The sequence below is a fragment of the Protopterus annectens genome, chromosome 9.part0 (genome assembly GCF_019279795.1).
Source record: "Protopterus annectens isolate FY-2018-M chromosome 9.part0, PAN1.0, whole genome shotgun sequence".
NCBI lineage: Eukaryota > Metazoa > Chordata > Ceratodontiformes > Protopteridae > Protopterus > Protopterus annectens.
In genome coordinates, this window is record NC_056743.1 from 572,875,825 (window position 1) to 572,903,324 (window position 27,500).

Here is a 27,500-nt window from a genome sequence, read left to right on the forward strand (position 1 = left end):
CCACACCATGACTTTCTGTTCTTTCCTTCCAATCAACACTTTCTCCTTCTTGCTTATCACATTTTTTCTACCTTCTCAACCCTACCAATCAAAACACTCTCCCCTCCCCTGCTCACCTTGCTCTACCCTTAGTATTTCACCACATGCTCATTGAAATTTGCCATTCTCAAAGTCAGTAAATTTCACTCTTGGATTACCCAATGCTCCCCTGACATTGTACTCACTGAAATTTAGCTCAAACCCTAAATCTCTGACCATGAAGGTCTTCCCCGTTTTTCATATCTTCTACAGACAGGATCCGCAAAAAAGGTGATGTAGCAATAATTTACTTTGACCATCTTAGTGTGTGTCCCTTGTCCATTTCACTCCTAATGTTCACACTGCAGAACTCCTTACTAATAAATTGCAGACTTGACAATCACAAAAGACTTGCAGTCCCTGCAGTATATATCCCACCAGGTAATAATATCCCTATTCTAGAACATGTTTCCTGGATCACTCGCCACATATCCTATTGAACAGTAATTTTGAGGGATGTTAATATTGATAAACATTGACCACTGACTCCCCAACTGTAGTATATAAATCTCCGTGGCATCACACATCTAAGCTTGACCCCCCCCCCCCCCACTGCAACAAGCCTACAAGCCTCGCCTCCTATTCTTGACTGGATACTAGTATCCAATCCACACTTGCACCACAATCCCAAAACACTCCCTGATTCTAGAAATGACCACCTTCCCACCTGCATTCAAACGTACTTCCATCAGGAAAATTAGGCCTCGCAAATATAGAGTGCCGTAGTCTCTAACTTTATCTTGGATGGGTTCTGTAATGGAGTATTCTCCATGAACTGGTCCTTCCTGTTGATGTTGCACACAAATGTAACTTTTTTTTTTTTTTTTTGGCACACTCACTTTCCTAGCTGCCCTTAGAAAAGTTGGAGTGAAATCTCTTTGCATGCTGGCTTTCTCAGTCCACTCAATCTCCATTCAAGAGGGATAACGCACAGAAAAACTAGCTAAAAAACAAAGTCCCCCTTCCCCTCTAAGCCTATAAAGAACTGTGGTACCTCACTAAAAAGCAAGTCAGTAATGACAAAAATCTACATAGTCTCAAACCATCACAACAATCCTAAAAGAAATTTGGCACACCATAGAAAAGATCTTCTACCCTGGTAGCCCTAGTCATGGCATGACTACTGCTCTAATTTCCTTCACTCATACTATCTCACAAGCTAGATATAGCAATAAACTGGTTTCCTGTCTGGTTTTAGATCTCTCCAAAGCCTTTGACACTGTCTCACCCCATGTTCCTCACTAAAATGTCTGATCTTGGTGTCTCTAATCCTTCTGTCCAGTGGTTCTCTAGTTACCTTACCATCAAACAGCAGTCTGTCAAATGGCTCTCCTCTTTCTCATACTTTCTCCCTGTTAATACGTATGTACCTCAAGGTTCCATTCTCGGACCACTGCTGTTTACCATCTTCATACTTCTGTGCACACTTTTCTCTCTCATATATTGTATATTTTCTGTGTATAACTCCACTGTCACCTGTACTTCTGATAATCTTTCTTTCACACCTCCACACTTCAAAAACTCCCTCAACTCTCTCGAAAGATGGCCAACTGACCAGTCAACAAAAAAATTCTTCCAAAGTCTTTCACATCTTAAAGCTTCATTCACTGTCGCATACCTTGACAACACTGCTATAAATGTAGAGACACTCGCCAAGCTCTTGGAGATTGAATTTAATTGATGATCTATGAAAATTGTATAAAGTCTTACCCAAACTGGGCTTGCTCTATAGAAAGAAAAAAAATAGTCACGAAGGACACAGGGCTTTCCCTTGTCTAAAACCTTTTTTCTTCCCAGTCTTTACACTCTTCCCAGTCTTTACACTTCTTCTCTGATCTTGTCCAATTTACAGTCCTTCCTAAAGTGCAAACTTGAGCTCTGCTATAATAATCACTAGGTTTGCTGCTAGTCAACCTACTACTTGTATCACTGCATTTTTCTTAAATCCTTAAGCTGGCTTGAGCTCCCCTGCTAGCTCAACTGCCCCTTACTCCATTATTAAACCTACCTCCTGCCCTGCCACCCTCATTTCCTGCTCTAATCTGTCTCGGGAGCTCTGATCAGTTTCTGTTAAATTTACAAGCCCACAAGAAATATTGGCAAACAACTGTACAGCTATTGCCTCAGCCTGGAACAAACTTCCTCTGACAATTCCAACTATGTCAGATACCCTCAACCTTAAAAAAAAGCATTTTAAAAGAGCCCCTACTGAACTCGTGGATCTGCTCCTGTCAAAACCCCACATAACTCTTCTCTACCCCCTTCTCTCTGTGCCTCTGATATTTCACTCAGTTTTTCCCTCTCTTACCCTACTCTGTTCTCACTTCTTTTTTCTCTCACTGTTCCCTTTCACCTCCTCACGTTCTTCTGTTTTAATGTTCCTTTATATTCTCCCTATATACCACCCTGTCCACTGTTCACTTTTATATCGTATTTCCATGTTCCAGAGCTTGCAGATTGTTTTATATTTGCTCCAGAGCTTGCAGATTGTTTTATATTGTACTATATCCCCAAGATTTATTTCTATCAATAATTACTGCTATATTTAATATCTGTCAAGTATTTGAAGTTTTTCTGTACTTCGTGATATTTCTGCCATGTAAACTGGTGTGTGTGTGTGTGTGTGTGTGTGTGTGTGTGTGTGTGTGTGTGTGGAGCTTTTCTCCCCGGGTCGCTGCTGAAAAGGACTTGTGCTCAGTTGGGCATAACCTGGTTAACAATGTCAAAATAAATAAATTTGCTATAAAGAAATGTGGGGAGATGATCCAATGGCTTAAATTCATAGCTAGAACTGCAGTTCAGTGGATAACCTTCCTTCAGTTGTTGGCTTTGTGAGGAATACTAGGGGTAGTTCCCCCTCCCCCCTTCAGACCATCATTAGCTACAACTGATTGGCTTAATAAGGGAGACTGATATTGGTATGGCAACATAAGAAAAAGATGAGCCAAGAAGAAAGCCTTGTGTATACTTCGAGACAACTGTGTTGTACTGTTTATTGGTCAAAGTTGAATGTTATTCTCCAGACTGCAGAAATAAGTTTGAAAGATGATGTACACTGTTCATTCACTAAGCTAACATTCCTGTCTGAAATCACTTTGCTAAAAATACAATGCTAAACTAGTATTAAAAACACAACCAACTATCCTGCACTGTCTTGTTCCCACTGAGTGCTGAATTACTGCCTGTGTTAAGGGATCTGATGAGCAAGGATGAGTAGTTATGACCTGTGGTACTTCTTCTTTTGTTAGATATACCACCAGTAGTGAGGGAGATCTTCATTAAGAGTTCTATCAGCAAGTATTTATTTGGTAGATTCAGCTTTTAGGCCAGTTGTCTGGACATGCATTTTTGTTCTAGACTCTCCTAGCTGTTTTCAGGCCTGTATTTCTGTATTTAACTCCTAGCTGTTTTCAGGCCTGTATTTCTGTATTTAACTCCAAGCAAAATTAATGTTTAGACTTTTTTTTTTTTCTTCTTCTTCATCTTGGCTGATATGACCATTGGATTAATTGTGCCATTAATTTTCACAAAATTGCCATTGTGCACTTTTTTTTTTATTTTTCATTGTCCAGGAAAGAGCTTTGATTGGACTGTGTTCAGGCTCTAGCTGGGATTACAAAAACACATTGCAGACACGAGGTACATTGTTTGGTTCTCACATTTTGGTTATTGACTAGACATGTAATAGTCTGCAGAGTGACTAGTATGAAACTATAAATATAGAATAGTCTGTTGTAATACTGATTACACTCGTGGGCGAAAATGGTGGTAGATGTTTGTCTAATGCAGCAGTAAATGGCCATCTCTGACTTGGATGATGATGATACTGCACTTTGGAACCTGTGGGCCTTTAGGTAGGCTTTGACCTATTTACTTCTGCTGTGCATTCAAGGTGCAGTGGTGGTTGCTTACAGTAGGACAATTGACACAGTGGTCACCTAACATGGGAAGTAGACAGGGCCTTAAATATGGTTCCATACTCATTACAGGAGTACTTTAACTGCTTTGTATATAGCTTATTTTGTAAGCGTGTGAGAAGTAATTTTTTGGCTAGGGGAATCTGCTTTACTGATGTATGAATGCTTCTGGTGAAGCATTTTTGACCTGGGCAGGTTGCATCTAATAAAGGCACAATTTGTAACAACTGACTGGCGTAGTGAAGTTGATTTAGTTGGTGGATAGGTTCTGTTGTCTATTTATCTCTACCCTCAATCTGGTTCACTGTATTCTATCTACTTAGTGACCCAAGGTTGTTGGTGTCAAGCCACTCCATAACTAGCACAGTGGCTTAGTGGTTAAGATCCCTGCTTCACATTATATGTGGTCAAGGGTACATCCTTTACCTCTGGTCACTGTCTGCATGGGATTGCCATGTTCTTATGGCTGTTTGGGATTTCTCTTGGAACTCTGAATTCCTTTCTGTTTCTTAAACCTTCTTGGCTGATGGGACAGTGTAGTGTAGCCATATATTTTGTTTACCATTATGGTTATATACTGTATCATAGTTGAAAAGGGTAGAAGGATTAGTTTAGTTGCATGGTAATTAAGCTAGTGTCCAGACATCATGGAATATATATATATGCATGATCTAAATTATTTGTTTTTTTAAGTAGTGAGATCTATCTTTTTTTCAGGTTATAGTAAAATTGCTACTGCCTTTTTTTGGTCCATTGCTGGTTCAGATAAATTCCATATAATTTTTTTCCCCTTAATGGTCTAGCTGTTTCCTAAATTCATTATATAAGCTACCTTTTTGTACTGAAGTGCTGAGCCAACTGCATACTTATGCCATACTTCCTGTTTTTTTGCATGAAGCCATTCCAGCTGGTTTATTAAAAAAAAAAAAAAAAAAAATTCTTCCAGTCTGACCTCCTGGGAAAGATTTTATTTTTGGTAAGGTATTACATGAACCCCTCCCTTTTTAGGAAGAACAGTTTGGCTTCATTGTTGCTAATCTTCACTTTATAACAGCATTTGATTAGAGCCTATGATCAGTAGTAAACTGATTTGTTCATTACCTAAAGGGTTGGGCTACAATGAATTGTCTGTGGAGGCTGCTGCTTGGTGAGATTGTGTGCCACTGTGAGATGAATTTAAATATCTTTGCCATTGACACTACTGTGCGTGTGTTTCAGTCTTGGCAACTTGCATCTGTCTCTGCCACCTTACTGGACAATGGCTATCATTTAGATCACTTTCTGTAAACTGTAAATGAGGCCCTTGGGACTAGAGGTTCTATTGTGAAATAGTTTTCTCCCTTATCCTCAGTGATCTAGCATTTCCTTGGGCTGATTTTTTTTTTTGGGTGGCTGAACAGGTGATTGGGGTTTGCTTTGTGCGAAATAGTGTCCTCACCCATAGCGCTTTTGCTGTGGTTAAATGTGCACTTCTCCATCTTCCACGTTTCACCAGGTTGAGGCATTTGCTCCCTCAGTCCTGATGCTGTGGTTTATGAACAGATAAGCTGTGGAATTACTTTTCATAATCCGTCATTTCCAGCTTGCTCAAATCAGAAAGTTTATTGCCATGTTCTGCATGTCTGTGAGGAAAACAAAGCCTTGTGCTCTTCAAAGTATGCGTCCGGTTATGTGGCATATTTGAAAGTAATGTTTGTTAGCCCTTAGGGTCCCAGCTGTTTGAAGGACTTGGTGCTCTCAAAGCCATGAATTCCCTCTTTCTTCCATCTTCTGCAATTTGGCTATTAAAAGGAGTGACTTGAAAGAGCTAGTTGCTACATTGTAATTTTACTATTATTCTGTATACATGTTTGGCCTTCTCATCTCTAGGCTTGCAAGTATTGCTTTTGAATTTTTGAAATGTATTTTTTTTGTATCTGAAAAAAAAATGTTTGGTCTTAACACATCTATTTACTTTGTTTTCATCTCAGAGTGATCGTCTTTTGATTAAAGGAGGTAAAATCGTTAACGATGACCAGTCTTTCCTTGCTGACATTTATATGGAGGATGGCCTTATCAAGTAAGTCGTTTGGTTATGACTTGTCACTTGTGTATTTGGGTGTGTGTGTTTTTTCTAAACTCAGTGCTAATGAGTTAAGTTCTGTTCTTTTCAAATGGAAATAAATTTTCTAACACACACACACACACACACACACACACACACACACACACAGAAAAAGCTATGCAGAGGGATGCTTTCATATCAAGTCGCAGTCATCTTTTGTCCACTTCTCAATGTTTTCAAAAAGCATTCCTCACTTACTGGGGCTCTAGTCCGTGAGGGTTAAGCTGGGCAGGTAGGTGCTGGTGGTGCCTGTTGAAAAATGTCAAATAGGTCTGGGACATGGCTGCTAGCAGACAAAAGGGGGGGGGTGCAAATAAAATTTAAAAGAATTTTCATGACTTTTGTGATATGTTTTGTATTCTGACACTGCTTTAAGTTTTTATGACTTTTAGATACTTCAGTTGTGATTTTGAGGTCCTATTAAGCAGGACTCCTTGTCTCATAATAGAGCTCCTTTCTGTACCTGTCCCATCCTGTCTTGAGTGCCTCCATGTATTGCCTGTCAGGAACACATGAAGTAATTTCCATGGCTCCACAGCTTACTCTTTAAGGAAGTACTGTTGGAGATCCAGGTAGCTGGTTAACTTCAGTCTGATTCCTCTAAAGTTTGCTGTCTCTGCCTTCATTTTCACTGCCTAGTCTTCCTTAAGAGGACCTCGATCCTGTGCACCAGTGTTGTGTCTCCTAGTCTAATGTCTAGTAAGAAGTTAAGGTTCTTATAGTCTGTGGTGTTTACCTTTTAGCCTCTGTGCCCTCTACTTTTGGTGGCTGTGCTTTAGATATCTTTTAGCAATTTAATGTCCATTTCCTTTTATAGGTTTCAGGAATGTACACTACATGAGGTATGTCATAAGGGCTGTTATGGTGGAGTTTTGTTCTGCTTTTCTTTTGTTTCTGGACTCTAAACTCCTGAATTGTTGTACTGTCCTTGGATTCTTCTTGTCTCTTCCAGATGTGATCAGCACTACCCAATCATTTTCTGTATTTACTGTCATCCATTTCTTCTGGTATCGTACACAAGGGTTATTGTGACGGAGCTACAGTAATTTGCATTTTATTTACTTTTCAGTTGGTCTTGGCTGATTATTATTTTACCAGCTTGTTCATCCTTAGCCCCACCCCAATTCCTCCCAACTGTCCATATTGTCATGTAATATCCAGATTTTTGCCTAATAGTTTGGGTATTGGCCTCAACGTTTGTGGGTTTCTTAAAAACAACATTGAAGATTGAAATCACTAAATGATGAGACAGATATTTGAGTTTGATTTTTTGTATCCTTCAGAAAATTTTTATTTAACCTATTTGGTTACCAGGAAAGTCTGAGTTGGAACAAAGCCAATTTTCAGCTGAGACCCGGGGAGAAACTGTCTAGATGCATGTCTTTGTAATGTGGGAGGAAACCGGAGTACCTGGAGAAAACTCGCATGAACGCAGGGAGGACATGCCGATTCCACACAGAAGGCGCTCCAGCCAAGAATCGAACTGGAGAACCTCTTGCTGTGTGCCAACAACTCTACCGCTGCAGCAAAATGCATGCCAACTCAAAACCTGTTCTAGCAACTTAAGTTTATAGGAGCAATGTTTATAATCTGTGCCTTAATTTGCAATTATTTTAGGCTTTGTCCAGATTTCTTGCTCTGAAGTTGAAATGTATGCCCACCACTAAATGTGCACTTTTGCATTTTTCTGTCTTTGGAAAAGAGGTCAGTTCTTTTCTCCCTTTTTTCTCATGGTTGCCTATAACAAGCACACTGAGGTGCACTGGTCCCAGGACTTTACTCCTCCAGTCATAAAACTGCACCAGGAATGATGAACAGCTGTCAGCCTTTCCCTTCAGGAATCTCTCAATTTTTTTTTCTGTTCCACTTCTGTTAAGCTAAAACTCATGTAGTTCTCCGGATTTTTTCTGCTCCCTTGTTTTCCCCAGGAATGCACAAGGGTACTAACTTCTATTACTGATCAGAGATCTATTAACTAGGGAGTACTGCCTACAAACTGGTCTCGCAGTACTTCTTTCCTTCATGTCTTGGTATCTAGAATTAGGATTTGGAGAGAAATGAAGATGATGATGATAATGATTAGTTGGGAGTGTCAAGAGCATTTTAAAAAATATGATCATGCATAGTCTTGAAGTTCACATGTAGAATTGACATGAAACTACCGAAATGCAATAGCTGAAATAGTAGCCAAATGCATACAAAACATCAGAAAAGTAGATTTGTGTAAGTAAACTTGCCATCGGAGTAGATGTTCAAAATATCACTGCTGCAGTAGCCTTAACTGTATGGGTTGTATCCTGCCAAGGATATGCCATCTAGCCAGCCAGCTTCAGGGCATCTTCCATGTACTCAGTCAGCAGCTTGAGCTGAGCTGACTAAGACAGGTTTGGACACCAGGTTCCGTCTGACCTTTCCTGTCAACAGAGGAAAGGAGCCAGAACACTGAAAGGACAGTTCTAGAAAGAACAAAAAGTAACCGCACCTTGGAATTGAACAAAAACAAGAGGCACAGAGGGAGGGAATGGCAGTGAGCCTTCCAACCTCTACTATTATGGTAATCTTACAACTGTATTCTGTTCATTATCTTTATCACTGCTGCAGTAGCCTTACCTGTGTGGCTGGGTTACCCTGACGTACTACATTTGAGAGCTGGAAGGAGAAGTTTCTAGGAGTTCCTGGAGAATTGTCCTTGGAGACTTCTCTAGATGTAGAGAAGGAATCAAGCTTGTGTGCTCTGTAAAATATGTACACAGGACCAAGTTGCAGCTTTTAGAATACTTCTAGAATCAACGCTTTCTGAAAAGCTATAGTTGAAGCCAAGACCCTGGTAGAGTGGATGTTGACCCTGCCTTGAATAGTTTTGCGGTGGTGAGCATAACAAAAGGTGATGGCCTTAGAAAACCATTTGGAAATGGTCTGTTTTAACACAGGTTGTCCCTTCTTACCTTCACAGGAAATTAGTAATTGATTTAAAGATCTGCAAGATTAGTTCTGTCAAGATAGTGTCTGGGCTGTTTGTCGACATCCTAAGTTTTCCTTATTTGGGTTCAGGAAAGAAAATGGGGGAGATGGGGAGAGTTTGACTTGGATGTAAACTTGGCTACCAGTTTTACATTAAAAGAATTCTCAAAGGAGCCCTGCACCTGTGGAAAGTGAGAAGTTGATTCACCATAAGAGCTTGCAATTCAGATACCCTTGCAAAGATTAGAGAAATCAGTAAAACTGTATTATAACTGGCTGTCTGGATATGTCAAACACCCATGTTATGTGAGTCGGTCCATTCTGTGAGGAAGTTTATGGTAATTATAACTGGCTGTCTGGATATATCAAACACCCATGTTATGTGAGTCTGTCCATTCTGTGAGGAAGTTTATGGTAATTATCTCTGGCCATTTCCAAAAGGAGGGAGACCTACAGTTGCCTGGGCCAGAAGGGAGTGACCAGAATTATTTTGGGGAATTCCTTCTGAATCTTTAGGAATAGCCTGGATATTAGTGGAAAGGGTGGAAAAGCATACAGGAACATTCCTGTCCAAGGAAAAGAAAATTTAATCTGTCTTCCAGGTCTTTTTGCATGAAGTCCTGGAGCAGAATCTTGCCAGCTGATTCCTCGGAGGAGGAGAGGGGTCTTTTTGTGGAACTTCCCACAGATCAAATCTTGTAACACCTCCAGTCTAGTTTTCACATGTGTGGGTCTGCCCTTGTCCTACTCAGCTTGTCTGCCACACTTTTTTCTCTGAATGTAGGATGCCTGCAGAGATGAGATTGTGCTGTGAAGCTACATCTCAAGCTTACATGGTTAGTCTGCAGAGGGGTTAAGACCCGGTTCCCCCTTGCTTGTAGATGTACCACATGACTGGTATTGTCTGGTCCCTGGGACTACTTCAAGTTGTCCGAAAGATGATTCGGAGAGTTGAGTGCTTCGATTTTGTCTGCCCCTTAGTGTCCCATACACCATGCACTCTTATCCCTCCTGTTACTGATCCCCAAGCGAAGTCCAAGGTGTCTGTGGTGACGTCTTTGGAACAGGGGGACCTTGATTTAGGGATGTATGTCTCCACAAAGGGATTTCTCTTCTGGCAACCCCCAGCACTGGGATCTGGTTCCCAGCACCAACACCCCTTGTCTTTTCAAAGAAATTTCTGATACCACTCTCTCACGTGGAGTCTTGAGGGACAGCATGAGAATCTTAGAAGCCATGATGTCCAAAATCCTGAGAGAGTCCCCTCACAGTGACTGAAGTCTGAAGAAAATCTTGTAGATTTTTTTTTTCTCTCCCCTGTGGAAGAAGAGTTATCTAAACTGGCTTGTCTAGATGAAAATCCCAGAAACCTAATATTGTGAGGAGTCGGACTTTTGAATGATCTCTTGCAATCGCAGCTTGTGTAAGAGATATCTCGCATAAGAGAGAGAGTTGATATTTTGAAAGACTCTCTAAAGGTGAGCAAGTCATCTGAATGAATGAAGAAAAATCTGGGTACCCTATAGCCTGTAATGAGCTATTCACTGCACAGAGAGTTCACAAAGGGTAAGACTGAAAGCTGTCAATGTGATCCAGACACTTGAAGTCTGGATGAATAGAAATGTGATGAGCGTCTTCTAAATCTAGTGTTACCAGGAAACCTAAATAAGGTAAAAAAGGTAACGAGTTATGATGTGAAATGATTTTGTATTTGGGCACTAACACACAGGTTTAGGAAAAAAGGATACAGAACTGGTGGTCTAGAATTTCATTTCTTTACTACTAAAAATCTTTGAATAAAATCTCTTTCCCACGTGGGAATGGGGAACTGGCATCATCACTCCCTGAGACAGCATGTGATTGGTAAAACTGTAGTCTGTTCTGGAGGATGAGGAATTAAGCTGCAAGTCATCAGTGTAGGTAACTTTATTTTGTTCCTGTCTTTTGTTTTGTATTGGAAACCACTAGATGGGGTAAGGCTAGAGTACTTGATTGTTGAAATAAGAATTTTTGATAATTTAGTTGCAAAACATCTATGAAATATGAGGGTAGTATTAAAGTTTTAAAGTATATTGTAAAGAAACAAGTTCAACATTTAATGGAATGAAAAGTATGTTAATTCCAGTATCCACATACTTGATGTATATTTTACATTTCAATACATTGCAACCTTTTGGTTTACATACAGAATTATCATAGAAGGTCTTTTTAAATTGGTTAATTACTGTGGTGTTTGAACTGCAGTGGTGGTGCTGCAGTAGCGTTGTCGCCTCACAGTAAGACGTTGTCCTGTTAGATTCTCCACTAGAGCGTCTTCTGTGTGGAGCCGTGCATGAATGGGCGTACCTTCGTTAAAGGTTGTGTCAGGGCCAGCAACTCGGCACGTAAAAATCTACTGCCAATCATTAGCGGACCGGAGTTCCGTTGTGGCGACCCCTAACTGGGAAAAGCCAGAAGACGCACCAACTGTGGTGTTTGATGAAAAATTATAAAATTGATTGGGAAAATGGTTTTATATAGGTTTCCTGTGTGAAGCTTGTTACTTTAACCTTTGCAGAGTTCTTGTAACTTGAGGCGTCTTCTGAATTAAAGCCTTTTTTATAGTCTGCCTGTTGGTGTGTTTTGTTGGTATTTTACTATTTTTTCATAGTGTTTTAGTTTTGGACGATGTTGCCCCCAAAAAAAAAAAAAAGAGGAGGCATTTCCTCCCATTGCCATCTATAACTTTGATAAATGATCTTCAGACCCAGGGAAAATATGAAATTCAGACTTTCTGGAAAAAAGGGGCTGCTAGAGTGGGATAAGGAAACAAATTCTCTTCAAATAATCATTACAGCTTGGACTGTCCTTGGTTTTGGGAGTTTCCAGAATTCTTGGAGTGCCATTTCTTTTTAAACCTTTGTTTACCTACATTTTGAGTTTGTTTTATTATCAAAATTGGATGAGGAGTTGGCGAATCTCTTGGAAAATTTGGAAAAGGAATTCTGAAAAAAAATTGATTCCCAGTTAACAATTTACGTTTTTCATTTCGCTTTTTGATCACCTCTGCAGTAGTATCTTAAGGAGAAAAACTTATTTTATCATCTTGGAGGTTCTGAGAATGCAACCGTGCAAACCTCTGAAACAGTACCAATGGCTGCATCCCTTGAAGTATCAACAAAGTTGTATACATACTGTATACAACGAGTGTGACTTGGAACAGTAGAATAAATTTAGATTTAAAGCAGATCTTTTCATCACAAAAAGAAATGGCAGGCAGAATGTTACTTAGTTTCACAGTTAGCCTGGACTTTAACTTATGAGTTTGACTTTTCAAAATTGTGAAAATCAAAGCCGCAGAAGCATACACCCCCCCCCCCATACTTATCAGTGATCTTTCTATTCTTTTCAGAAATATTGGAGTGGTGTGTTTCCCCTTTTCTTACCTTGTATTTGGTGTCATCCTTTGGTAAGGTCACTACTTCACCTCCATGTTTGTAAATTTTATAGGTTGTTTATATACACAATGGACTACGAGACTCTGCCTGTTCCATTTTTAAGATTTTGTTGATTCCTTTTTCCCATACCTTATTCTAAACCCAAAAGTGGGTTTTACTGAAACCTAGTCTCCTGGCTCCGTTGCTGACACTGTTAATCCCTTTGTTAGAGTCTGCATCACTTTCTTCTGTATCCCCACAGTAACTGCCATCTCCTTTACATCTTGCCACAGGGTACTATCTCTGTTATGCACACTTTCCCCAAGTACCACAGCCCCTGCCTTCCTGATTAACTGTCTGTGATGCTTACGTTCACCCTTTGCTGCTTCTGATTCCTTTCTCCCTCTTATGATTCTTTTCAATTCCTTCACTTTCATACTCTCACCTTCCATCTGGCTGGGTGTCTTTCCCTGCCTGCTCACCTCAGTGCTATTGGCTGCTGCATTGCATCCTGTGTTTCTACAGCCTTTATTCACTTTGCCAATTCATGCTATTTTTTTTTTTTCACAATGCCTGCACTTGCCCACCCTCAACTTCACCTACTCCATCTTTCCGGCTTTGGTTGCTTCCTCTTCCAAGTCCCACTGTGGCTTTTATTGCCTTACTGGCCAGTCCACTAGTTGTAACTCTTGTTCTCTATCAGAGCCCCCTCCTGTAGATGTCAAATAATTTGCCTCTCCAACCCAAGCCCCATATCCAAAATGTTTGTCTCCTTGGTTTTCCTTTCAGTCCTATACGACTTCTGTCCTGGATCCTTCACCTTTTCCTTTATTATTTGTATTTACTTGGAAACTATTTAACTTGCCCACCTTTTCCTTTATTATTTGTATTTACTTGGAAACTATTTAACTTGCCGTGGTGGTACGGCAGTAGCGTTGTTACCTCACAGCAAGAGGTTCTCCCGTTCGATTCTCTGCGTGTCTTGGGAGTGCCTTCTGTGTGGAGTCTGCATGTCCTATCCGTGGTTGGGTAGCATTCGAGAGACATGCGTGCGTAAATGGGCATGCCTTCGTTGAAGGTTGGGCATTGAGCTGGCACCTCGGGGTTTCGTAAAAATCTACTGCCAATCATTAGCAGACTGGAGTTCCGCTGTGGCGACCCCTTACTTGGAAAAAGCCGAAAGACTAACAGCATTTACTTGGAAACTATTTGGGTGCTTAAAAATGCTTTTTAGTATCTGGTGTTTTGCCTGATCTAATAAAAGAAAATGCTAGAAAGAATGTTTAAGAGCAAATAAGGGTAGTAGAAATGGGCAATAGAAGCTGTGTGTTCTTTTATGGGTAAACTCTCAAAGGTGTCTTTAAGAAACTATTATGTTTTAATCCAGAATGCCAGACACCTACAGGCAAAATAAGTTTGGTTTCTTTGCTCCTTGCATAAAAAGATAAAACTGAACTTGTAGAACTAGAGACTGAAATAAATGCAAAAGAGCAAATAGGTACATTTCAGCTCTCTTTTTTTATAAGTTGCTTCTTATTGCTGTCACTTGTATGGACCAATTTAATTTATGTAAAAGCTAGTAATAGTTGGCTTTAATATACATTTATAAAACCACAAATTTTCAGTTATTAATCAGACCAGAAGTGTGCCAACTGGCAATTTTCCAGAGCATATGATGCTGTATACATGCAAACATTATCAAAAAAAAACTAAATTATTTTTCCATCTAGATCCCAGAGTGATGGATAACTGGCGGAAGGACAGCACCCCACACTGTGAAGGTGGCAGGTTCATCTTCCATGTAGTATGTTCACCACAAAGGAATCCAGTGGATTTTCAGAGTCCCATGTTAAAACCTTTGTTTGGCATATACTCTAATCTCCAAATCAAAAATCAGGTTTACCAACAGTTGTAAACCAGATGTTATAACTGAATGCTCTTCTGATATGCAGAAACTTCAAAGTGAGCTTACACGTGTTAATAGTTTTTCAGTGATGAAAAATGAAACCTTGTGCGTTTAACTAGCTCTCTATCCAGCTTGTAGTACAGAAAATACTCCATTCAAAATAGTATCTTGTGAGTATTTGGAACCTGGGTGGATAACACCCCCTCTTAACCATTATGTTGCAACAGTAGTCAGGAAGGCCTATCCATTCCTTTGGGATGTACCTTTCTACACATCCAGTAATTGGGTTCCTTAGTCGTAGGATCTGTTTTTGTCAGGAATTTTTGGGAATGCTCTGTTGCCAAGGAAGGATGGAGGTCTTGTTACTGGGTTAAGAGTCCTACAGACTCTTTGGGAGTACTTTGTGCCTTGCCTTTTGGTCCTGTTTATTTTATTTTATTTTATTTTACATTTGTTTACCAGGAAAGTCCAACTGGGCAGGCTGCCCATTTTCAGCAGAGGCTTCGGGAGAAAAGCTCCATTATTAACAGAATAATATAATTAAAAAAAAAATGGGAAGAAATTGTAGTAAATGTAAATAGAAAGCTTATGTAATACATAATAAAATTGTCATACACAATTAACAGTGGTTACATTTAGTGGTAGTTGTGAATACTAATGTGAAGGCTGCCAGCCTAGCTAGATAGAATTTTGTAGAGAATTCTATGTCATTGTAAATATATAATCTACATGCTTGTCCTCTTAAATATAAGAAAACTGTGTTAAATGTTGAACTTCAAAAATGTAACCACAGTGCACTTTGCTGGAAGAAAGCTGGTAAGTCCAAGCATTGTATGACTTTAATCTCCAAGCTTGGAGACGTAATGTCTGGACTGAGGAATTCCTTTTGTTTGAGACCAGTTAATTGCTAGATTTTGCATAGAATGTCTTATTGCTGTAGTTTTCTGGCCAGGTGCAAGATCAAAGAAATGTTAACTCTTGAGTGATGTATTATTTTTAAGGCTTTCTCCGAGAGAGAGACATTTGTCTTCAGAACTGACCACTCATCAGTACTCTGCCTTTGCTCTATATGTAAGTTTATTTAGAACTGTGATTGCTCAGTTAGATAGGAATTTAGTCTAGCTGTTTTCTATATTTGTAGACTATTCTACAGTATTATTTTAATCATTTTCCTGTGATTTCTGAGCTCTTTACTAGCACTAGCATTGTGTTGAATTGAATATTTGTCTTGTGTTTTTATTAAATATTTTTTAAACCTTTCAACTGTGGCTGCTTTGTGTAGAGATAATTTAAGCTCTAGAGTACATTGCATGTATATAATGGTATTGTACAAAGCCACCCAAATGAGCCTTGCTGTTCGTTACACTTACTAATTGGATAATATTGCACAGTAAGAGTAATTGGTGGCAGTGATTGCTACCTTATAGCCTGGCAGGAGGGGGCATAGCTGGAGGACCTTTGCCAGCCTTCCACAGGAGTGTCTGTGTTTGTATATAAACCAAATCTCAGTGTGTGTGTCAGCTACTTGGGCAGGGATACGAAGCACTTGTTGGACAGAGAGGGCACTGGAGGTTTTGGCTTGACTACTCTGCTGAGATCTGTACCCTGTAGCTGTGCCATTAGGGAGTCTTATTGGGGATCGAGAGAAAGGGAGAAGCCAGCCCCAGACTGATCTCTATGTTTTTAAGAGAAATTGTGTGTGTACTTGTTATCCTTCCCAATGTGGATGCTCCTCAGTGGTGTTAGTGGTGTGTATTGAGGCGCCTTGATTACTAGGCCAGTGCATGGGCGTCTCATATTAATTGATATCAGTGGTGGGATAGTGAATTCCTTTAGCTTGTGAACAGTGATCACTGAAGGTGTTTTTGTACTCTAAATCAGCCAGGCAGTGAATATTCGGAATTCAGATCACAACTATTTTATTTCTTTTGTTAGCTTAGTCAGTCAGGGAGAGCAGGCAAGCATGTCAGCAGAGGAGTATGGCAAGCTGACAAGGACCCATTTGGCTGAGATGTGCCAGCAGGCTAAGGGACTGGTGCATGGAAACTTGACTAAGGCAGACATGATTGCTGCATCAGAAAACAGCATCAGGAGGACTATCAGACTGGGCGTGGAGATGTACAGCACTAGGAGAATAGGACAACTCTGACTTTCTGCAGGGGACTTAAAACTCCATGTGGAGCTAGAGACTTGAGTTGGAGGCCATGTGTTTGGAAACCAAAAGCAGCAGAGAGAACGAGATGTCTACAGGCTGAGAATGAGAAGCTGCTATGCCTGGAAGCTGAGGTAAAGGAGAGGTAACATGAAAAGGAAATGCTGACTTTCTGCCAGAGTCATGGAGGTAATGCTGACTTTCTGCCAGAGTCATGGAGGTAATGGGGAAGGGAGTAACCGGACCCCAGAAGCACAAAAGGTCTAAATTTCTTCCACAGTTTACAGAGGGGGGTAATTTTGATAGTTTCATTCATATGCTTCAGAGGATTTGTAAACGGTATGATGGCCAAAGGCTCTGGGTACAGTTCCTGACCCCCTTGCTTCCATGGTAAAGCTGTAATTGTGTTGTCTAAACTTTCTGATAATTAATTTTTTGATACTGCTGTTAAGAATTGTTAGAATGTTTTAAGCCAACTCCTGAAGCTTGTAGGAAAGTTTTATGAACATAGACGCAAGGCAGATGAAAGTGGTGTGAGAGTGTTGCTTTGTCCAACAATATTTCTGTCCTAGGCAACTCCGCTCAACTGACATTACAGTCAACTGTTACTAGATCCAACAACCATGCTGGAGACTCCCTTTACTCTTCTTATGTGGCCAAAATCTGGAACTCCCTGCCTACATCCTTATCCCTTATTGTCTCACTACCTACATTTAAAAAAGCTATCTACAACTACCTCAGCAACAAATGGTTATGTCCCTGTTCAACTCAAGACTAATGCCGGATCCACTCCAGTACTATTGTAACCATTGTCCTAAACTAGAGTCCTATCTGTTACCTTTAGTATGATAACATGCATATAACTGTGTTAGTATGAACAATGTAAAACTGTTTAATGACTACTGTACACCTCATCAAAGGTATGATAACATACATATAACGGTGTTAGTATGAACAATGTAAAACTGTTTAATGACTACTGTAAAATGTATCTGTCTGTAGTTTATACCTATGTGTCAATAACTAGATACCCTTATGGATCTAGATGAAATATGTATCCAAGTTTGTCTGTATGTTCTGTAAAAAAAAATTATCTCTGGCGTTTTTCTCCCCGGGCCTCCAGTGAAAATGGACCTATATCCAGCTGGACTATCACGGTTAACAAATGTAAAATAAATAAATATGTTGCTGAACTGAGCACTTATTTTCATAGGTGGGTGAATGGATGTCAGGTCACCACTTTTGAAGGGCTGGCAGACCTTTTGGTGAGGGGAGCAAGTCCTTGGCACTTTGAGGACATGAGGATCTGGTTAGTTGACAATGTGCTACTTCAGATGAGTTGGGGAAGAAAGGAGACCTATACCTAGCAAGCAGGGCATCCATGCACAGGAAAGGGACCCTTAGTACTGCTCATGGGTTTGAAGGAACCCATCGTGGGCAGCCCAGACTGCCCCAACAGAATCTGCCAGTAGTAGGGGAAGACACTAGTCCATGTACACATCCAGGACCTAGGGTTAAATGTTTTGAATGCCACCAGTGGGGCCATGTGGCATATAATGTCCATGGAAGCAAGGTGGGGAACAAATGAAGGAGACAGTAAGTGGGAATGACAAAATGCCAATAGTAGGTCATCTTGAGACAACAGGGGTACCAAAGTACCATCCTGCAGATGTCCTGACAGCACTCTCTCATCAAAATCCTTCCCTATGTGTTAATGCGGTTACATAACTGTGATCAGGCTTCGAGATGAGCATGTGGGTCTGATAGCCTGGGGGGGGGGGGGGGACAGACCGCATACTTGCACCGAGGAGTGGTGAGGTGGTTACTTCAGGGAGGGAGCTACTCTTGTAGCAGTGAGACTGAAGGTGAGCCACAGCTGCTTGTGGGTATTGATGTTCCCTTGGACAGTGACTGCAAAGGTAGAGGTGAGTAGTAGTACCCAGGCTGACAGTGAGGGACAGTTGTCAGAGGATGCCAGACGTCCTGTGAAAGGGGAGCTGGGAAGGGTTATAAAGAGTTGAGACAGGCTCCGCTCTCAGACCTTACGTTGCAAGGCCTGAGGCAGGTAGTTAGTGAGGCATCTTATTCTGAAGGGAAGGGGAAATCTTTATACTGGGACACCGGGTTACTGTGTAGAGTGGACCCTTGAGGGAGGGCTAGAAGGTGAGAGAATACAGCAGTGGGTAGTGCTTAGAGCCTACCATCTGGAACTTCTAGTCATAGCCCATAATGTTCCCTTAGCTGGTCATATGGGCATGAAACATATTGTGTAGAACTTCTATTGACCTGGAATTTCCAGAGATGTAACTGGGTACTGCAGGACCTGTGAGCAGTGCCAAAAGGTAGGCAAGGCAGGAGACACTGAGAGCTCCTTTGATGCCTTTGCATGTGATTGAGGAGCTATTTCAGAGGGTAGCTATGGAAATTGTGGGGCCTTAGAGTACCCAAAGTTCCACAGGGAAAAAGTTATCTTGATGGTAGTAGATTATGCTACAAGATGCCCTGAAGCAGTGGCTCTGTCCTCCACTGAGGCAGAAAAGGTGGCAAATGCTTTGTTAGAGATTTTCAGCAGGGTAGGTTTCCCAAAAGAAATACTGACTGACAGAGGTGCCAATTTCATGTCAGACCTGCTGGCTTGTCTGTGGAAGTACTGTAGGGTGAAGCACCTGATGACCAACCCCTACCATCTCCAGACTAATGGTCTTATTGAGAGGTTAAACTCTACAATCAAGTCCATGCTACGGGCATTTGCAGACCAGTTTAAGAGGGAGTGGGACAAATAATTGCCCCATCTATTTGCTTACAGAGAGGTTTCCCCAGGAATCCACGGGGTTTTCACCCTTTGAGTTGCTGTATTGGCATAGGGTGAGGGGACCTCCTAGATTTGGTTTGAGATAAGTGGGAAGGTGTGTGTTAATCTCACAAGGAGTCTATGTGGCATATGTCCTAAACCTCAGGACAAGGCTCGGGTAACTCATGGGCTTGACCCAGGAAAACCTGGCAGAAGCCCAATAGTAGAAAAAGGTCTGGTGCCATAGGAATGGTAGAGAGAGTATGCTGTGGGGCAGCCGGTAATGGTTCTCATTCCTGCCAGACACAAGCTGCAAGCAGCATGGGAAGGACCCTACAAGGTGGTAAGCAAGGTAAGTGATGTTAACTACCTGGTAGAACTGCTAGGCGGGAGGAAGGGGCACAAATTGTACCAAGTTAACATGATGAAACCTTACCATGATAGGAGGGCCTTGTGCTGAGTATTTGCAGTGGATTGCAGGAGGAGTCTAAGGGAGATCTGGTGACTGATCTCCTCAGTGAGGGCTCAGACTTCCACCTCAGTGGAAGGGGTAGCAGTGTCCCAGCAGCTGTCTCTTACCCATGTTTTGAGTTTGGGGACATGTTCACTGGGATACCTGGGTGCATCCACCTGGTGCAGCACCAGGTGGATACAGGATCCCAAAGGCCTATTAGGCAGGCCCCTTACAGGGTGCCTGAGAAACACGCTCTGAGGGAGGAGATAAGGAGATGTTGGAACTAGGGGTAATTTCCAACAGTTCCTGGGTGTCCCCAGTGGTGCTGGTGCCAAAGAAGGGATGGCAGCACCAGGTTGTGTGGACTACAGGAAATCAAATAGTTATACATAGTCAGATGCTTACCCCATTCCTTGGACAGATGAGGCCCTGGAGCAGCTGGGTGGGGTTAAGTATCTTACCACCATTGGCCTTACCAAGGGTTACTGGCAGCTGCCCTGGACTCCCAGTGCTAGAGAGAGGTCAACCTTTTGGCTTGTACGAGTTCGCAGAGATGCCCTTTGTGATGAAAAATGCCCCAGTGACTTTCCAGAGGCTGGTAGATCATATCCTAACAGGAGGGTTCACCCTTGCTTACCTAGATGATATTGCCATCGACTGTTATTCCTGGCAAGAGCATCTTCAGCATGTCGGGGAGGTGCTGGGCAGACTACAGAGGTAGGTTTGACCACTGAGCCAAGCAAATGTCAGGTGGGTATGGTAGAGGTCTCCTACCTGGGACATAGCGGAGTGGTAAGATCAGGCCTAAACCTGCCAAAGTGGAAGCTATTCTGGCATGGCCTGCATCTGTTATCAAAAAGCAGGTGAGGGGATTCTTGGACAGCAGGGTACTACAGAAAGTTCGTCCCCAGTTATAGTAGCATAGCTGCTCCCCTCGCAGACCTAATGAGGAAGAACAGGTCAGAGAAGGTAGTGTGGACCCCAGCATGTGAGCAGGCATTCCAGAAGTTTTAAAGAAGGTTTGGGAGGACCCCCTGTGTTAGCTAGTCCAGATTACAGCAAAGAATTTGTTGTGCAGGTGGATGCTTCCCACCATGGGGTGGGGCTGTACTTGGCCAGATTTCTTCAGAGGGAGAAGAGCACCCAGTGGTTTATCTCAGTCGTAGGGTTCAACCCCGGGAGGAATGCTATGCAGCTGTAGAAAAGACATGTGCAGCCTTAGTGTGGGCACTGCAGAAATTTCAGCCTCCTCTATATGGAAGAAAATTCACTGTAGTTACAGATCACAATCCCGTAACGTGGTTACCCCGAGCCAGCCAGCAAAAGGCCAAGTTGCTAAGATGGAGCCTAGGGTTGCAAGCATATGATATGTCAGTGCAGTACCGCAGTGGGGTTAGCAACGCCAACACAGATGGGCTCTCAAGACTGGGAATTGAGGTAAGATATACACCTAACCCTCTCAAGCAACATTTCTTAAGGGTCACTTGAAAAACTAGGTTGAGTTCTCCAGGGGGTGGGAGGATATGTGAAGGCTGCTAGCCTCTCTAGATAGACTTTTGTAGATAATGTGTGTCATTGTAAATATGAGCATAATGCACAGGCTTGTCCTCTTAAATGTAAGAAAACTGTGTTAAATGTTGAACTTCAAACATGTAACCATAGTGCACTCTGCTGGAAGAAAGCTAAGTCGAACATTGTATGACTGTTTGATCTTAAAGCTGGAGACATAATGTCTGGACTGAGATCCCTTCTATTGTTTTGAGACCAGAGTTAATTGCTAGATTTTACATATATAATGTCTTTTATTGCTGTAGTATCCTGGCCAGGTGCAATATCAAAGAAATGTTACAACTCAGAGTTTCTGTTAGCTTGGGGACCAGAGAAGAATATGATGTAATGTAAAATGAGTCAGCAGTGATGTATAATTTTTTAAGACTTTCTCGCAAAGAGAATCGGAACATTTTGCATTTATCTTAAGAACTGAACACTCACTAGTACTCTGCCTTTGTTCTATATGTAAGTTTATTTAGAACTGTGATTGCTCTTAGAGTTTAATAGGAATTTAGTCAGATGTTGTCTAGCTGTTTTCTATATTTGTCAGACTACTACAGTATTATTTTAAGCATTTTCCTGTGATTTCTGATCTCTTGACTTAGCAATATGTTGACTTGAGAAGACTTGTCTTGTGTTTTTAAATATTTTTAAAACCTTTCAACTGTGGCTGTTTTGTGTAGAGATAATTTAAGTTCTAGAATACATTGCATGTATATAGTGATACTGTATAAAGCCACTCCAAATAAGCCTTACTGTTGTTCACACTTACTAATTGGATAATATTGCACAGTAATAATTGAGCACCTTTTGGTAAGGGCCTTTTTAGCCGCTGAAAAAAGTAGTTTGTGGCAGTGATTGCTACCTTATAGCCTGGCATATAAGCACGTGTGTGTGTGTGTGTGTGTGTGTGTGTGTGTGTGTGTGTGTGTGTGTGTGTTAGCTACTTGGGCAGGGACGCGAAGCACTGGTTGGACAGAGTGCACTGGAGGTTTTGGCTTTACTAATCTGCTGAGATCTGTACCCTATAGCTGTGCCAGTGGGGGGAGTCTTACTGCTGTGCCAGTGGGGGGAGTCTTATTGGGGATCTGGAGTGAAAGGGAGAAACTAGCCCCAGACTGACTGTGATCTCTGTGTGCTCTTTAGGGAAATTGTATTTTACTGTGTGTGTGTGTGTGTGTGTGTGTGTGTGTGTGTGTGTGTGTGTGTGTGTGTGTGTGTGTGTGTGTGTGTGTGTGTGTGTGTACTTATCCTTCCCAATGTGGACGTCCCTCGCTTGTGTTAGTGGTGAGGATTGAGGCTCTTTGATTACTGGGCCAGTGCACAGGCATCACAACTAATATATAGCACATTGTACAGTGAACAAATATACATTGAAATGCACAAGTGACACTGAGAAAACCCTTTGAGATAAGAGAGAAAAAAGTATCAAGTAAAGCTGAGTTCAACCTCTGTTTAATCTTTAGTAGTATAGCTTGGTTTTCAGACAAGGTAAGTTAACACGAGAGGTGGTTCACTTGATACCGTAAATGTAATATGGAATTACAAGATTTAATTTTACTAGTGAAGTACAATAAGTGCACATACTACAGTGAAACAGACACTAGACACAATGATAGTGTTAGCCTTGAGTGAATAACATCTAGGTATGCTTTTCTGTGTAGGACACGTATTGTAGAAATGTGTCTATATATTCTATAAAGTTTAGTCCGGATCAGAACAAGTGCATATCCATGTACTCGCTAAATGGGATTTGAGAAGGTTTTTTTTCTCAAGTTGGCTTTGTTGGCTGTAGTTCTTAGCTCTTAATGTTGAAGAGGTATGGAATTCCTGATTTTTGCAATACAGTTGGAATATAGTGATTTAGCAGTTTTAGGTCTTATTTCTTCGCAACTAAAATAATCCTGCATATCCTAAAACCAGAGATCTACGCGTACTTCAGTAAATAAATCAATTTGGTGAGACAGATTTGCCATGCAGTGATTTACCCCTTCTCAAACTTCCTGTCCTGATCAAGCAATGTGACATGTTTTATATTTCTTTAAAAAATAATTGCACATTGGATGGATATGGATTGTTGGGGGTGAATTAATGAATATCCATCTTATGTGACTGGCCTGTAGTTTCTTGATGAAGAGGCAAGGTCAAAGGAAGAGTACATATAATGTGAAACGGCCACATGTCCCAGTTGCTTTGTATGTTCTAAGATTGTATAAATTGCTGCATAGTTAACTATTGTGTAGGATGCCAGAGTCTGAATTCCAAAGTAACAGTTGTAATTCAAACTAAACTGAAAACAACCAACATATATTTAGTGTGCAATTGATTTGGTGATTTTTAAAGTGGACACTAAAATATGTATAAAGTAATGTGCCTTTTCCAAGTTCAGTTTTCTCCTTTCTCATAAGGCATAAAGATGCGTTAAAGTAAGTGGGATCTTTGTGTGCCTGCCTTTCTTTTTCCTTTGGTCCTGAACATCCTGTTAAAGACTGAGGGTGAAAAACCTGCAAATTTGATAACTCTATAGGCAGAGACCACTGCTCTACATGAGGATCACCTACCTTAATAGAATAGGAAAGTCATCCGCTGTCCTTGTGCTGTCTTTATCTGATCTTGGAGGTTATCCTTATGAATTTCTATAGCTCAGGAAGTTCTTCACATGTTAAACTGACTTCAAACCTGTCTCTCCCAAAGTAAAAAAATCAACTTGTGAAACTCTACTAAACCAGTAACAGTTGGGAACTATACTAAAGCAAGCTATGTCCTGCTTAAGTGCTGGTTTGTCAGAATTCACAGCAGCTCCCCCCCAAACACTGAACACTGCTACTTATACAGAATAAAAATAATTTAATATTTAGAGAAATTAGACAGTTTGTAGAGAAATTAAAGGTAAGGTAGTCTAATGCAAATAAGGTAGTCTAATGCAAATAGGAATTGCAGTATGAAGTGAGGGAAAACAACATAATGGTATATTTAGAGAGCGAGTCCGAGAAGAGCGTTGGATAGCAGTAAGTGAAGAAGGGAGAGTAAGACGGTATAAGGAATGAAAAGGTACTTTCAAATTTAGGGATATAATTTACCTCTGTTTTTAGCAAGAACGGAGCCAGATTTTAGCTAGGAAGTATTTCAGAGTGGTTTTGAAAGATGGGAGGGTATAGACCTAATGGATAGAGGGAGTTCCAGGCCTTAGTAGCCTTGTATAAGTATAGACAATATCCACCAGATTTGCTAGAGTTGTAGACCTACTTAAGTCTCTGGTCACTGGATTGCAATGACAGACTGTGAGCATACTTGTGTAGAACTTTTTTTTTAGTACTGGACAAGACAGGTGGATGCTGGATAATGTTATAGGCGGTAAGAAGTTATTTATATATTGATGTGGCAGTTGCAACTACTTGTATTTTGTGTGTGTGTAATAAAGTGAGTTGGGGGGACTCTTGGGTGTATACTAGGTTAATGGACCTGTAGGGCCCTTGTAATCTTGGCGGTACAACCAAAGTGTGACCCACAAATTTGATTTATAGGAGGTGATTTACCTGCCTCTGTCTGTTGGAGTCATTTGACCCAGACCAAGGATGAATTTCTGATAAAGCACATCTTGGACCAATGGATGGGTAAAAAAAATGGGGATAGGGAGGAATTATGCTTCACATGGATAAGGAGCCTGTTACAGCGAATGGAAATTCTTCGAAAAATATCTCTCTCTCCAAAAGTAAAGAGATGGGGCTTTAAGGCGATTTTGGTCCTTGTATTCCTTTTGTCAGGAACCTTTGTGGATATTGGTTACTGCATATGTCTTATCAGGTACATACTGAAGGGGACATTATACTCTGGGTCTGATGAGGGTTAAGTACAGTGGTATGATGACCTCTCTGGAACTAGGTGCCATGCCCTTGCATATAATTTGAGCAATGTAGAAGTTTTTTTCTTGATACCTTGGACACTTGATGGTTGAATGCGAGGTTGCTATCTACATGGGTTCCCCGATTCCTGACTAGTGAATCAAGTTTTAAAAATGTTTTATTATGGACATAGTTATTCATGGTAGACTTAACAAAATGTACAACAATGCATTTCTGGGTATTGAGTTTTCAGCCGTGCCTTTAGCGCCAAGCATTTGTCTGTATTAGACCATCCTGAAGAGTGTTCTCATCTAGGGGGATTCAGTGACTGCTCCCAGTTTATAATCTGTGAACTTGGGTAGCCTTTGACATCCACAGGTTAGCCTTTGCCATCAAAGTTTGAGAAGTAGATGTCCAAGTGGAGTGGGAATAACACAGACCCCTGGGGGACTCTTGACCAGCCTCTTGAGGTGGTCTCACCAGTTTTATCCTCCTGTGGGTCCTATCAGTGAGCCAGCTAGCTGTCCAATATTCTGTTTACTTTTTGTATCCCTTACTGTTGGGAGGCTTCTGATTATGGGAGAAACTACTGGGTAGGCATAGCCGTATATGTGAAAGGCAACTTAGAAACTTTTTTTTTTTTGGTAAGCATGCTGTGTCACAGCGCTTTACCACCTAAGAAAAGAATTTACTGCAATTTTTGCTTTTCTTGTTGGGTGCTGTGTAGTAGTACATGATGAACTGGGGAGAAATTGCTGCCTTACTATAAACACAGAACCTTTCAAATGTGTGCTATTCTATTTTTACTAGGATTGCTGAATACTGAAATATGTCCATAAATGTGATTTTTCAAAAGCAAAGAAAGGGGAAAACTTTGTTCAGCTAAGTTATGTTGTGAAGTTGTATATTTCTAGTTTTGTTTTTGGCAATCCTGTATAAACAAAAAAAAAACACGAATTTGCAAAAAGGAGCTGTTTATGTAGCTGCCATAGTTTCACTCATGTATTTGAGATGGCATGACATGCAGTGTTTTTGCATTTTTTGCGCACACCTATGTACTTAAATGGCTGACTTAATCAGTGCATGAAAGACTGCACATTGTGAAGTGCTGTCATGTGGGTACAGCCTGGATGTAGCATTGCATCTTAGATTTAAGACTAGGACCTGCTAACAAACTTCTTGTAATAGTGTTTGAATTCATCTGTATCAACTTAAGGTTGCAGTCCTATGCAATGTGCTTAAACCATGCAGTTTTTTTGATTCATTCAGTCTGAGTTTGCCTACTTTGTGACTCTGAACACAAATACCCGAATTGGTGAGGGCCTTTTCCTGATGAGCAAATGGATAAAAAAAAATCTAAAAGAAACGGTGGATGTTCTCTATTACGTGGCTGCTAGTGAACTGCATTCTCTGTGGTGTAAATCAGGTGGTACCACCCATGTCTGTATATTTCCTGAAAATGTCTTGATTTTTTGCACAGGCTGTGGTCTATATTGGTTTTGTCTACTGCTTCTGGTGATCTTTGGTTCCTGATGTGACTTGCCTCTCTCTCTGAATTTATGTCCATTTGACACTGCTTCCGCAGCAATAGTAATTGTCGTTCAGTCAGCTGCTGCCTTGTTTTGTAGCCACTATCAAATCAAGTGTGTGGGGTGGGTGCGAGATATGTTTTAAATTTAATTACGGATCTCTTACCCATGATGTTGTTGTTAGATCTTCCTCCTCCTTCACTTTTTTCTTCTGGATTGTGTATGCAGATTTTTCTGGATCCTTGTTTCACAGGGATTTCGGATGCAGTACTTTTACAATAGTAGCTGCAAACAGTTACTTCACTCCCCCAAATTATATTTTCTCCATGTTCTCTACGCAGTGTTGTCTGACAAATGTAATTTGCATACTATAGGCAGGAAATGTGTGATTTGGAGGGACACTGCTGATCTGACTCTGGCATATGCATCTTCACCCCTTGATAATACTTTTGCTAAATTTCTCTCCTCTCTGTCCTAATTTTGCATACTTGCACTGTGACTTTCTGTGACAGTGCTGTGAGATTTTGTTGGCAGTGAATCAAATGCTGCTTTCATTATGAATCAGTAGGGTTTTATTCTCTGACAGGAAGAAGAGTTAATTTTTGGTTCCTGTGCAGAAAAGCAGGAAACTGTAATTGGTATTGGTATGAACTCTGAAAACTGGCGCTTTTGTTGCAGGAACGTTGCACTGGGTCTAATCAAATAACTTTGGACTGCACTACATTTGAACAGAGTTCAGCTGTGCTGGTGTATGTGGCAGAGTGTTGTATGTTCTGTTGTATGTTCTGGTGTGTGACAA

General features: G+C 41.0%; 1 protein-coding gene across 1 annotated transcript in view; it reads left to right on the forward strand.

The window, feature by feature from the left end:
• The window catches only part of LOC122811333 (dihydropyrimidinase-related protein 2-like), a gene marked incomplete in the record, with an annotated part of 957,963 nt that overhangs the window by 430,454 nt on the left and 500,009 nt on the right, over positions 1 to 27,500 (forward strand). The window contains 1 exon segment of the mRNA XM_044083105.1: positions 5,966 to 6,054. Coding sequence (XP_043939040.1) covers positions 5,966 to 6,054 — 89 coding nt within the window.